The 13,365-nt window shown below is 26.8% G+C and overlaps 5 protein-coding genes across 8 annotated transcripts in view; 2 read left to right on the plus strand and 3 right to left on the minus strand.

The window, feature by feature from the left end:
• Positions 1–1,982, plus strand: part of blo (bloated) — a 170,077-nt gene extending 168,095 nt beyond the window's left edge. For both annotated transcript variants that reach the window (XM_069131905.1, XM_069131906.1), the window contains exons 6-8: positions 160–368; positions 815–1,090; positions 1,363–1,982. In XM_069131905.1, coding sequence (XP_068988006.1) covers positions 160–368; positions 815–1,090; positions 1,363–1,556 — 679 coding nt within the window. In that variant the 3' untranslated portion in view covers positions 1,557–1,982. The remainder of the gene's footprint in view (positions 1–159; positions 369–814; positions 1,091–1,362) is intronic.
• Positions 1,983–2,736: 754 nt separating this feature from the next.
• On the minus strand, positions 2,737–4,156 carry LOC138189764 (transmembrane protein 234 homolog). The gene is made up of 4 exons (XM_069131913.1): positions 4,016–4,156; positions 3,714–3,865; positions 3,480–3,639; positions 2,737–3,409 (listed from the first exon to the last, which is right to left on the minus strand). The coding sequence occupies exons 1-4, from the start codon at positions 4,029–4,031 to the stop codon at positions 3,327–3,329; spliced, it is 411 nt and encodes a 136-aa protein (XP_068988014.1). The 5' UTR covers positions 4,032–4,156; the 3' UTR covers positions 2,737–3,326.
• Positions 4,157–4,795: 639 nt separating this feature from the next.
• LOC138189762 (charged multivesicular body protein 7) lies at positions 4,796–6,807 on the plus strand. 2 transcript variants are annotated; one of them, XM_069131911.1, is made up of 6 exons: positions 4,796–4,937; positions 5,012–5,157; positions 5,223–5,309; positions 5,387–6,158; positions 6,235–6,430; positions 6,527–6,807. In XM_069131911.1, exons 2-6 carry the CDS (start codon positions 5,090–5,092, stop codon positions 6,607–6,609), a joined length of 1,206 nt encoding a protein of 401 aa, XP_068988012.1. In that variant the 5' UTR covers positions 4,796–4,937; positions 5,012–5,089; the 3' UTR covers positions 6,610–6,807. The 2 variants fall into 2 exon arrangements, with proteins under 2 accessions (XP_068988012.1, XP_068988011.1); XM_069131910.1 differs by having other exon boundaries at positions 5,012–5,309.
• Positions 6,808–7,131: 324 nt separating this feature from the next.
• On the minus strand, positions 7,132–10,837 carry LOC138189761 (modular serine protease). Of its 2 annotated transcripts, none has more exons than XM_069131908.1 (8): positions 10,515–10,837; positions 10,172–10,202; positions 9,631–10,023; positions 9,052–9,467; positions 8,769–8,978; positions 7,935–8,065; positions 7,524–7,857; positions 7,132–7,423 (listed from the first exon to the last, which is right to left on the minus strand). In XM_069131908.1, exons 1-8 carry the CDS (start codon positions 10,552–10,554, stop codon positions 7,191–7,193), a joined length of 1,788 nt encoding a protein of 595 aa, XP_068988009.1. In that variant the 5' UTR covers positions 10,555–10,837; the 3' UTR covers positions 7,132–7,190. The 2 variants fall into 2 exon arrangements, with proteins under 2 accessions (XP_068988009.1, XP_068988008.1); XM_069131907.1 differs by having other exon boundaries at positions 7,935–8,233; positions 10,515–10,831.
• Positions 10,838–10,957: 120 nt separating this feature from the next.
• On the minus strand, positions 10,958–13,303 carry Pus1 (Pseudouridine synthase 1). The gene is made up of 7 exons (XM_069131912.1): positions 13,054–13,303; positions 12,816–12,972; positions 12,195–12,584; positions 11,750–12,092; positions 11,426–11,681; positions 11,208–11,353; positions 10,958–11,106 (listed from the first exon to the last, which is right to left on the minus strand). The coding sequence occupies exons 2-7, from the start codon at positions 12,883–12,885 to the stop codon at positions 11,022–11,024; spliced, it is 1,290 nt and encodes a 429-aa protein (XP_068988013.1). The 5' UTR covers positions 12,886–12,972; positions 13,054–13,303; the 3' UTR covers positions 10,958–11,021.
• Positions 13,304–13,365: the final 62 nt, after the last annotated feature.

Raw genomic sequence — 13,365 nt, forward strand, 5'->3', positions numbered from 1 at the left:
ATTAATTTCTTTTTTTTTTTTTGTATTTTATATAATCTTCTTTCAAATTTTTCAAAAAGGCAAATACCTATAAGTATTCGAAGCGATAAAATGTGCACAAAAAATGTACAAAATAATAAATTAATTTTTATTGCATATATAATTGTTTGCGTTTTATAGAAACAAGCGAGACGACCATGCCTGTTCAGGGCGTGATGTTACGAATTCCAGTCGCCACAATTTGGGTATTTTGTCTCCACCCCGGAAACCACCAAGGCTCGCTGAAAGCGCATTGTCTTCCGGTGAGAGTACAACAGGAGATAGCAGTCAACAAAGTCAGAACTCTCAAAGATCACAGAGATCTGTTGTATATCTTCATGCTGCTACAGGTAGTTATTAACAATTGTCAAATGTGTTATAACAATTAAATATATAATACGTATTCAATGTTAAACAGTTTTAAAACTTCAATAAGGAAATGTCCAAATTTATTTTGTACCGTTAAAAAGTTCTTAAATTATCTAATTAATCTTCTTGAGAAAATAATAATAATGAGAGATCTGACAATTCTTTTTTTTTTTTTTTTGTAGCTATTTTATTTTTTTTGTATTAAATCTGGTCTTGATGGAGTAATATTCATTGCCATATTTTCATATGTAAAATAATTACGCTTTGTAAAATAATTACTTGAAATTTATTTTTATTTTTTATAAATTCTTACATACTTACTAACATTATAAAAATAATTCCATTTGCCTTACTATAAAAACTATCGTAATCGGTAAATTATATCTTGTATTTCGATATCTAAAACACGACTTATATTTTTGTTTAGTGGGCGAAATACCTGGTCCGAATGAGAGACGTAGAGCAGCAAGCAGGGAGGAATTAAATCGACCACTTCAATCACACACGAGAACAGTATCAAGAAGTGTCAGTGTTCTTGCACCTTGGAAGCCTAGACATTATAGAGAACCTTTCGAAATAAATTACGATCAACAACTGCATCCAAAGCCGCTAGCGACTATGAGACGTAGGCAGAGAAGTCGTGAAACGCTAAGTCGTCGTGGAAAAGATATACGACGAAGCAAAGATAATCTCTCGAAAACCGGTAAATATTAAATAAAGAATACCTACAAAATATAAAATGTGGATAGAAAATTCACAGAAATATTTTGAATTTTTGATGTAACAACTTTAACAAATGTGAATTTGAATCTAAAAAAATTATGTTAAGGTAAAAACAAATTCTTATGATGTTTTGTAAATAAATAAAAAAAGGAAAATATTTTATTTATGGAAGACTATTTTTTTATCCACATTTCATATGTTAAGAATCATGTATCAGAGTAACGAATTAATGCACAATATTTATTATTGCAGGCACGATTAATCGTAGCACGTTGAAATCGAAAGACAAGCAGAAGGTGGATAGAACTGTTTCCACGGAATCGTTGGCCACCAAATCACGGAGCGCTAACTCAAAACCAGAATTAAGCAGGTCCACATCGGTTCCACGCGATCCGAATAAGAGTGCGGGTTGGTTTAAGCTGAAAAGTAAAAAATCCCGTGCTTGAAGGGCAGGCCATTGATTAATGCTAGTCTTGAGTTTCATAAGTATGTAATTCGTAATCGTAAGGGATTAACGATAACACATTCGTCGGTCCACCACCGTGCTCGCAAAGAACATAATTATAAACAAGTTATTCTATCACTTTATTTTGTTTCTTCTAATGTACAATGAGAAATCCGCCTTAGATCGCAAACGGTTTAATGATTAAATAAGTAATTTTTATTAACCGAATAAAAAAATTGACAAGTTTCTGTTTGTTGTTTTAATATATAATCATTATAACTACAATTAATAATATAAATTTAATTATGACGTTGATTTGTGAACCACATTGCGCTTAAACTACTTTTGTGAACGAATTATAGCCATATGCGGATTCGTGACAAAATGTAAAATTATCTGAATATGTACACACATGGTTAAAACACTATTTTCTAGTTGTTTCATTGACTGACACACTATCCTTTTGGATGATTGAATCTAAACTGGCAACAGAAGAGGACCAACAAAAAAAGAGCACAACTGGAAGACACATACTTATCTAAAGCATCAACTTTTATTTTAATGAGATCTTCACAACCTAAGATTCCTTTCACAACACAGCCTTCTCTCTGCCAAATTTAACAAATTAAATTTGTTGCATAAGATGAGAATGCATTCAGAACCAACACTACACTACTACCTTTTCTTCTTTTGTGGTTTATAAAAACGGAAGAAAATAATTTCATTTCACCGTGAATCAGAGTGCCATTTCCGTTTTTCTAAGTATCCATACACATTATTTCAACTGAAATCAAAATTTCTGAACATGCAAAGTATTTTCTTAATATATTGATTATATTTTAAGATAAGAGTGACAGCATAAAAAAATATTTCTTAAATTTTATCGTAACAATCACCATCTTTGAGTGTACAAGGAGATACTTAACAGTTATATGTATAATTTCTAAATGTTTATTGTGCATAGATCAATTCAATCTCATTTACATATACTAATTGTAAATATTTGTAATAATAATCTTTATTTCTAACAATGACTTTTATATTTGCTTTATTATGTTTCCAATTAATCTTTTTCTTCGGCTATTAATTACCACATTTTATAATTTTTCAAATTAATGAATATTGATGATTATGAATATTAATGATAATGAATATTTGATGTTAACAGTAAAACAAGACACTTTGAAAAAACTTGCAGAGTTTAATCTGTTTTACTGTAATATGTTATTATTTCGTACAACGATGTGAATTCGATAATACATCTACAATATTCCTTCCTCTTTGGTGCTGTTTATTTGTCATGTATATATTGATGATTATAGTTCATATGTAAATATCATGAATATATAGACAATGTATCGATCCATCTATAAATTTATATTATCTATTAATATAATTATTTACTTCTTCAGAAGTGTACGAAATAAAAATGTTAAATGTCGAAGGATTAAAGTCCCAAAATGAATTATATTTCATGTGTAACACAGTTATTAATCTGAAATAAATAAATAAGCATAATACCAAATATTTTCAGTACTAAGAACAAATCAGTGTCATAAATTCCATGTATTTTATAATAACATGTAACCCGTTATTTCTGATCTATATAATCATAAAATATATGATTATATTCTCATCAACATAATTATATCTATATAATTATTGTAATATAAATATTATTTTATTTAAGACAACAAAACAAACGAATCCGTTAAAATTTTAATTGCTATTTGCAACTAATAAAACATTCTAAAATGAAATGCTAAAAAGGTTAAAGCTGTATAGTATTGTCTATTTTATCCCAAGAACAAAGGACTGTTCCAACCAAAATCAATATCATTCCCATGTATGTATCTGAAAATTAATATAATTCACATAAATTCCATTATAAATTTTATTAAAAAATAGCAAATTATATACCAACTTTTGTGTATCTTTTCTTCACCCAAAATCCAACCAGTTATTGCCGTTATTACAAAAGTAAGAGAATTAGTGACTGGAATGGCAAGTGATATATCTACTTTATTCAAAGTTAAAAAATACAATACAGAACCACATTGATTAATGATAAATGGTATAATGTACTATAAAAATAAGAATAATTATTAAAATTGTAGCACATCTGTATATTTCAGATAATAGAATTTTTAAATGAAACCTTTAAATTTGTAATAAGAAAAGCAAGTTCTTTAAAAAATTGGCAAAATTTAGAAGATGATTTCACGTTTTCTAAGCCTTTAGCTCCTTTTTTAATAAATGGATTGGTTACACCCCACAAAAATGCCACAAGAATGAGGAATATTATAGAATCTATAAAATAAATTCGAAAACTAAACAAGTTTTAACGTTATTATATATGTAATAGCTTGCTTAATAAAAATTCATTACTTTAAAATATATTATGTAATTTATAATAACAATAAAACTAACATTAACCTAATAATAACAATATTCACTTGCCTAAAGACGATGACATTTTTACTATGTTTCAATATTTACTGAATATTAATTCATACATGTAAAGATATTTATATAAAAAGTTAATATTGTTATCGAATTTCAAAAAGGATGACAGTGGCAGTAACAATGACAGATACTTATAACCTCAAACTATGAATACAATAAAGTTTTAAGGTTTGTCAGATCAGGCGAAATTAAGAGAAAAGATCGGGTGGTAATAGAGAAAAGTAGCATAATTAGTGGATTAGTGACGTCGCGTCATGAGCTGCTATTAGCAATCGTTTATATTAATTGATCTTCAAGCAGTAATAATATTTACATTCTTTAACTTAAGATAATTTCAACTACGATTCTTATAAAAATTATATTAAAAATGGTTATATTATAATTATATGTTGTTATCGCGATATGCGTATCGCAAGTCGCTAGCACCATATGAATGTTGCCATTTGTTTTAACAAAGAGGAAACGGGAGGAAACGCCTGTAGTTAGACAGCAGAAGTAGAAATGTGATTGTTGTACATAATATAAAATGTCAGTTTGCCTAAATTTGAATTTTACAAATCATTTCTAGCATCGAAGCATTTTTTTTTTTTAAATAAGAAATTTACTGTAATACACGTTAGTCTAAGCAAATGTATTTCACAACTTAAAAATATATCTGCTTTTTTACAAAATGAATGAATCTATATAATAGCGAAGTATCTAGTAGTAGCAAAACTGGTAGTAGATAAAATAATAACTGAATCTACTTAGTATTTACACGGTTAGGTGCTTGTACTACGTTCTCAAAACGATTTAATAACAATTTTATCGAAAGGAAGATTCTAATCAACTTTTTAATAATGAAAAATTATTAATATCTGATAACATTAAAAAAGATATTAATCATATATAGTAGAACTAATATTATCATAAAAAGGTAAATATTATTATTTTATGTTTTCTATTTTTACATGTAAAAATATAACCTAACTTAAAAGAATATTCTTTCAGCTAAAAAAATGACTACAAAAATTGAAGATGTAGATAATAACTTACCACTTCCCTCTGAAAAAATGCCTAAATGTTGGAATGAAGAAGAAAGGATCAGTGCTTTGTTTTCCCCTTTTCGAACTAAATCTGCTAATCCACAAGATTGGGTATCGAAATATAAATTTTGGCAAAATTTAATATATGAATGGTTAAAATACACTAAGAGAAATAGCTTTTCTATTGCAGACTTAAGTGGTGCTTTTAGAAGGAAAGGTTGTACACCGCTTTGTTTAGTAACTGTTGTTGAAGAATTACATCGGTAATATTATCTTCATAGATTATAAAAATACAATTAAGAACAATTTACATTGAAGATTAATTTATATAATATTACAGGAATAATGAAATAATTCCAGAAACTGAATTTTTGAAAGAACCCTGTGAATCATGGACTGCATGGTCAATTGATACATTTGTGAAAAAGCCACTTGTGTGGTCATTTTCAAAAGTTAGAAGTTATGTTGTTAATAATGAAATTAACAAAGAAACTAGATATATACATTTACAAATCATTAAAGAATTTGGAGATGTTATACTTTCTATTTTAAAAAGAAAAAAAGAAAGTATTCTTATACCATTTTCTGAACTAGTAAAAAGTTGTAAATCTGACATAGATAAAAATATATTAGATAATACTATAATGTTAATCTTAATATGGTTGATGCGTGAAAAAAAGGTGGTTTTTAGAAATAATGAAAATCAAAGTGAATTATTGATTAAAATCGCTGCACATTCATCAGATAGCATAACAGAAATTGAAGAAGGCTTATACAAGTTAATGAAACAAGAAAATATACTTATAAAAGAAATAGAACTTATGGAAGAAGAAAAAATTAATATTATTAGTGAAGCAAAGTCATATTTAACAAAAGGTTTACGGCAGGTAGCAAAAACATATTTAAGAAAAAAGAAAGAATTGGAAAGTACTATTGAAAAGCGAGCTCAAACACTTAACAATATTCAAAGCCTTATAACAAGTATTCAAAATACTCACACAAATACTACTGTGATATCAGCTTACAAAATAGGATCAGATGTATTAAAAAAACTTAACGAGAGTTGTTTGCCAGAGTCTAATGTTAAAGATATTGTAGATGACCTGTCAGAAGTGAGTAAATTTCGGAACTAAATAGTTAATTTTTAGTTTTCTTATATTAAAATATTTATGTTGATCGAAATTGCAGGCTTTGGAAGAGCAAAAAGAAGTACAATGTATATTATCAGAGTCTCTTGAGAATGATGATTCAAATGTTGATTTAGAAAAGGAATTGGCAGAATTAATGAAACTTGATGAAAATATTTTGCCTTCAGTACCAAATACTAAATTAAGTTCTACCATAGATGAACTTCAAGAGAACTTAAAAAACTTACATGTTGAAGGTAAAATGTTTATATTATATTTTTTTGTATTGTAATGTTATATTAATTTTATTATTAATGTCTAATATTATGTTTGATGTTATATTTTTTAAATAGACGCTACTGTATTCCATGTATCATCTAAATTGCCAAAAAGGGTTAACAACGAAAAAATATCAAAACAATATGAATGTGTGTAAACATAAATAAAATATGGATATCACCAAATTTTGTTTAGAATGGTTTGTCTTCCTGTGACAAGTACAGAAGTAATTATAGTACTTGTATATGTATGTGTATATATATTTCATAATAGTTATTGTATATTGTTTTATAACCAAGGTTTTATATAAATGTTATGCTTGTAACAGAAAAAATAATAATAAGTTTAAATATAATACTAGTTGCACTTCTATAAAAGTATATAATTTATTTTGTATAAATTAAAAAAATAATATTATTTAAAGTTTATGTATCAAAAGATTTTATATATCCATACATTTTTAACATGTAAATCACCTTACACAGTTTTTATTAAATATATTTGAAAAGATTGTATAATTTTGTATCTCCATCGTATGGCTTCAATAGTATATGACACCTCATTTATGTATAAAAGAATGATTGTATATTAATATAAAAAAGATATATTATCATAGATCATTCTTTAAAAGATTCATCAACATGTTCTATGTACAAAGAAAGGTAAATAGTACTTTAAATCTCAGTTACATTAGTATATTTCATTAGAGATTGAGTATAAGCAATGGTGAGCATTTCATTATGTAGGACATACAGGTAGTAATGATTGTTGGTCTATCGTTAAAATAATATCCTGAATCCATAACAAATGATTGGAAACTTGAGTATACAAAGAATATGTATCACTGTTACATGTTGTAGACCCTCCTGTTGTTTTACTAATAGTAACACTAACAATACCTTTTAAATACCACAATGTATTGCTGCTAAAAATCAATCCACCTCCACTGTCACCATTACAAACTGAAGATCCTGTGATTTACATATTTTTGATCAACTTTAATGTAAGATAAACAATGTACTATAATTTTATATTAAATTTTAAAAAGAAAAACAATAATATTATACTAACCATTTACATAACCTGCACAAAACTTATCATTTGTAATAAGTACTTGTCCTGTTTCAGGAACAATACTTGAATGTTTACACATACTGTAAGAAACATATGGCACTGTAATTTGTTGTAACATTGCACTAAATTCTCCTGAAGCAGTCCTCCCAAATCCTGCGACTTTTCCATACATTCCATTTTCTAATTTAATCTCATCCTTCGAATCTAAACATACAGGTACTAATCTGTTTGACAATGTAAGTGGTGGTGTAACTTCCAATATAGCTATGTCGTTTTCATAATTTCCGCTAAGTCCTCTGTATCTATCACAATGATAGTATATATGTTTTACCTGACATATATGTAAAGGACATGGTTATTATGATAGTTATAGAAATTCGAAACACTAAAAATAATAAATATAGATACCTTTGCCTTCTTCACTGTTATATTATTATGTAAAGGAGAATCATAATCTTGAAAAATATTGCCTGTGACTATGTAAAATTTTGAAGCATCGTCCAGTTTCTGAGCCACTTCATCATAAACACAATGTGCTGCTGTAATTAGAAGTCTTTCATGAATAATAGTTGCACCACAAATAAATCTTTTTGGTGCAAAAGAATTCTCCGCCCTATAGAGTGTAGCATGCCACGGAAATTCGGAAATATTAGCTGGAGCTCCATTTACAATAGTTGGTATATACTGTACAGGTAGAAGACCACATGCTAAAATATATATTTGTATCATATCATTAAAGAGAAATAATTATTATTATATAAATTTGAATGGTAGCAAACAATATTCAAAATATTAACAAATTTGCATTAGAAATTCTTCAATTTTATTATAATATATATCATAAGCATTACTATAATATTATATAAATTCCACTGAATATACATAAATATGATTAATATGTGCAACTTATCTCACATAGATTATAATACAATATACTTTATATACTTAATAATACTTTCTTTTAAATTAAAACCTTCATTATAACGTATTGAAATAATGTATTAATTTATAAATATAATACTGTATAAAATTATTTTATATTATATTTTTAGTATTGAATCCAGACTTTTAACAACTTTATTTCTTATGCCAAATCATTGTCTGGAATATTATTTTTCCCTTTATTTGTATTAATAACAATTTTATCATCAAAAACTTCTATAAACATAGAGTAATTTCTTTGTGCATCTGTTTGTAATAAGACAGAAGAATTATTAATATAAATATTTATCATTAGCGGACCTGGAATGCACTGTATTGGATTCGGGCTCCATTCACCATTTTTATTACATGTAACTCGTGATGATGCAAAGTTTGTCTGTTCTTTATAACCATTACGACAGAATAATATTGCTTCTGTTCCAGGAACAGGATTTGAACATGGAGTATATCCACCATTACGTCTACAACTAACACCTGTTGAAGCTGATTCTAATCCTTTACAACGTATTTCTGTAAAACACAAGTATATTTTAATAATATCTTTTTACTATTTTTAATATTACTTTATCATTTTCTTTCATACCTTTACATTCTGGAATATTTACCCATTTACCTTGCAAGCTACAAAATGGACGAGTATCTTTACTTAATTTATAACCAGGATTACATTTGTATATTAATTCTTGTCCTGGTTCTAACCGTGTGCCTTGTGCAACATCACAATCATTACATACTTGACCAGCTTGCACATCACAGCAATATGATTTGTGTAATTTCCAATAACCGTTTTCTGGTTTTGGTGGTACAATACAAAATTTGGAACTAATAGGAGGTATTGGACGCTGTGTTATGGGAGGAGGAGTTGAAGTTGTTCCTGTAGTATATTTGCATTTCATAGGATCTTCATCGGAACCATCTGCACAGTTTTCAACTCCATTGCATTTTAAATCACCATCAATACAGGCACCATAAGCACAACGAAAAGAGAAATTTGGACAGCTATAAATATGTCAAATAGAGTTATACCATATAAGTTAATTAATAAATTAAGTTTGATTATTTCTACAGAAATGAATTATAATGCAAGTAAAATTGTAATGTAGTTCAGAGATATTTATACAACTTTCAATTTATGACTTTTTTCTTCAATCTTACAACTTACATGATTGAACCACATTGCATATATGTCTCGTCTGAATTATCTGCACAGTCTGCTTTACCATCACATAGACTACTTTTATCAATGCAATGTCCATTAGCGCATGTGAATTGATCTTTTCTACACGATGCAGATGAAGACATATTGGATGAAATGCCTGTACATCTAGACAATGTTTCATCACTATTGTCAATACAGTCCTGTATTCCATTGCAAGTTACATCTCCATCTACACATGCACCATAAGAACATCGAAATGCATAATTTGGACATATGATTTCAGCTTTAGTACACTCTACAACTGTTTCATCAGAGCTATCTTTACAATCTGCCTGCCCATCACATAATAATTCACTCTTTATGCAGTCTCCATTTTTACATTGAAATGTTTCTATACTATAAGAAAGACATTAATGAATTTTGTTATAAATTCATGAAATATAAGTTTGTTAATGAATATTATTACTTTCATATTAATGGCGTAAATAAAATATTTTATTGATGTAAAATAACAGTATATTTATAAAAAGATATATTAACTTACCCACATTGTGTATATCCATGTTTCATCAAACCTATAAAATAAATAAACTATATATTTTACGTTTCAAATTCTTTATTTTATTTTATTTTAAACCTATAATTTGTACATTAAGCTATAAAGAATATATATCGTATATCCTTCTGCAAGAAATTGTTTATAATTTCGAACAATAATAATAATACAATTACGAAAAAACAATATAATTTCACTCCATGATAATATGCTTTATGTTATAACATGTATTGCAGATATACTTATTATCTATGGTTGGGATATATAAAAATTTGTCAGAGTTCAAGGTCACTACTAAACTAGTTTAGTACAAAAAAAAAAATTTACTTACTGAATATAATTGTTAAAATGATAATTATCGTATTTTTCATAATAATAAAGAAAATTGCCAGGAAGATTGCTTTAGCTTCTTTAATGATGAATTCTTTCAGTCACTAATCCTGAATCAATCTGGAATAACCCGTTTGAGGCAACAAGTATTCTTATCTGTTTGTGTGCATGTTTGTGAGGGGAAATACGCGGATGTATATTCGCTTTATTCTCATTTGATGATCATATGTTAAAGCGAGATAGAAATAACATATAACTAATATTTCACACACTTGGAAGATACGAGAAAAATCAAAATAATTGCAATTATAGACGTACATATAGTAAGCAGAGATAATCTGCTACAATAATTTTTTTTTAGATCAACAATAAATGAATATATTCTATAATTAAATAAATTCTTTTAGATTTTTTATACATTCGTAATAACATTACAGTTTAAAATAGTTACAAATAGTTATTATTGACAAATATATGTAATATACTTTTGATAAAAAATACAATGATCTCATGATACATATTCACACTGTACTTCATATTCTCTAAATGCAAATCTCTTTGGTGTTAGGATAGATGCCAACCAATGTATCATTCTAGATTACACTTGTCAAGGTAAATATTTTTATTAAAGTATTTTGTAATTTAAAAAATATTAATCAATTACTCTGTAAATTAATACATAAAAAAAGGATACACTTTTTCTGATATTTCCTTATCTATTATATCCTGTAAAATGCATTCTTTATAAAATTTGTCAACATCGTCATTGCATTCTTGCCATTCTAATGTTTTGTGAAATCCATCTTTTCCAAATCTTTCATTATAATATTCATAATGTACCTAAATAAAGGAAGATCTTAATTAAATAATTCTATTTCGTATTTGAAACTAATTAAAATTAAAATATCTTACAAAATGTAAACTTAGTCCTAAACCTGGTGCAATAGGGATGTCAATTTTTTCTAATGAAAATACATCTTTGATAATATCATTTGTCACAATATTTCTACAAATCCCTATAACTAAAGATACCATTTTTCTAATTTGATGTAACATAAAACTTTGTCCTTTTATTTCCAGTACTGCAAATTCCATATTATTTGCAATAAATGTTTCAATACAACGAAAGTATATTATATAACGCTTGGCTCTTGGATCTAATGGCTTTCTAAGAGAAAGTAATATAATAAGTAGAGAAAGTAATATACTAAGATTTTACAATACAAAACAACTTACGTTTTCGATGTAAAATTATGAAAATTATGTGTGCCTTCTAATAATTTCAAAATTTCATTTAGCTTGTCAAGCATTTCTGGAGTCAATCGGAATTCATGATATGACTTTCCATCTATCATAGATAGTTGTTTAAGTCGTTGTTCTTCATCTACTTCTTCCTCTTCGCCAATTTGTAAAAAATTTGGATCTTCTGGAGCCAAAACAAATGTGGGAAGAACATATCTGTATGTTCTAGCATCACATTTATTTTTACTATTAAAAGTTTTTGTTACCCTCTTTACATCAAATACTCTGATATCCTTTGGAAGATACTGATTTATATCTTCTTTGTTTACATAATCAGCTATAATTGATTATGAGTTAATGACGTTAATTATTATTTTCATCATTCACAATTATCACTGCTTTATTCATATAACTGTAAAATAAATAATATAATACTTACGCAATTGTAGAGAAACAACTTGCCTAACTGCTGATACACCTTTATCTGTACGTGCAGCTCTTTGAAATTTAATTTCTCTTACATCTTCAAATTGTTCTTTCGTAATAAAATTTGCTTTCAACAAAGCAGATAATAAACTTTCTTCAATAGTTTTCGTACCACGATTAATTTGCATACCACAATAATTTCTGCCAAGGTAACCTAACATTATCACAAAGTTTTTCCTTTTACCGTTGTTTTTTCTTTGTACTACATCTTCAGTTGGTTCTACCTTTGGAGCTTTTGTTATCATTTCATAACTTTCATCGATCATTTGTCTTTTATTAGTTCGTTCACTAATATTCTCATCTTGTTTAATACTGTTTGACATGTTTTTATCAAAAAAATTATCTAAAATTAAATATATATAATTAACATAAGAATACATATATATAATAAGAATAACAAAATAATTTAAAACACTAACATTGAACAATTATTTGACTCAATAGGTATCACTCATGCTTTATTATAATATTTTTTAATAATTTTCAAATAATTGTCCTATATTTTCATTTAATAGTAGTGTTTTATATGTATATATAATATGCATGTATGTATATGTTATATTAATGAATTTACCGTATTGTAATCTTATAAAACGGGAAAATGTTAAATTATTCCTAAGAATATACTGATTGCCACGAAACATTAAAAATGTTAAATTAATTCTTAAAAACTGTGCAAAAATTTTTTAATTTTTAAGTTTTTTTGAGATACACGTTCATAGAGCTATAACCTATAATGTAAAACATTGTTGTATATAATTTTAATTATTTTTATAATTTACATATATTATACAAACAGAACATTCACGAACCGTATATAATTTACAGACACTGTATAATTAGTAAATATATAAAATATTATAGATTATTATTATAATTTCATACACCCAAAATTACAGAAACTATAGAAATTTTAACTTTCCAATAAGTACGAATATATGGCATCTAAAATGCATTTAAAGGAAACATCTTTCAGTAGCTTATGCTTTCTTGTTTACTTAATTTTATTTATGCCTAAATCAATTGCGAAATATATGTAATTTTAAACAATTAAGTAAAGTTCTAACAAGCATATTATATTATTTCTTAAATATATCTTTGCTTACGATGCAGGTTTCTACACG

The sequence above is a fragment of the Bombus flavifrons genome, chromosome 2 (assembly GCF_040668555.2).
Source record: "Bombus flavifrons isolate JBK064 chromosome 2, iyBomFlav1_principal, whole genome shotgun sequence".
In the NCBI taxonomy this organism is placed as follows: Eukaryota; Metazoa; Arthropoda; class Insecta; order Hymenoptera; family Apidae; genus Bombus; species Bombus flavifrons.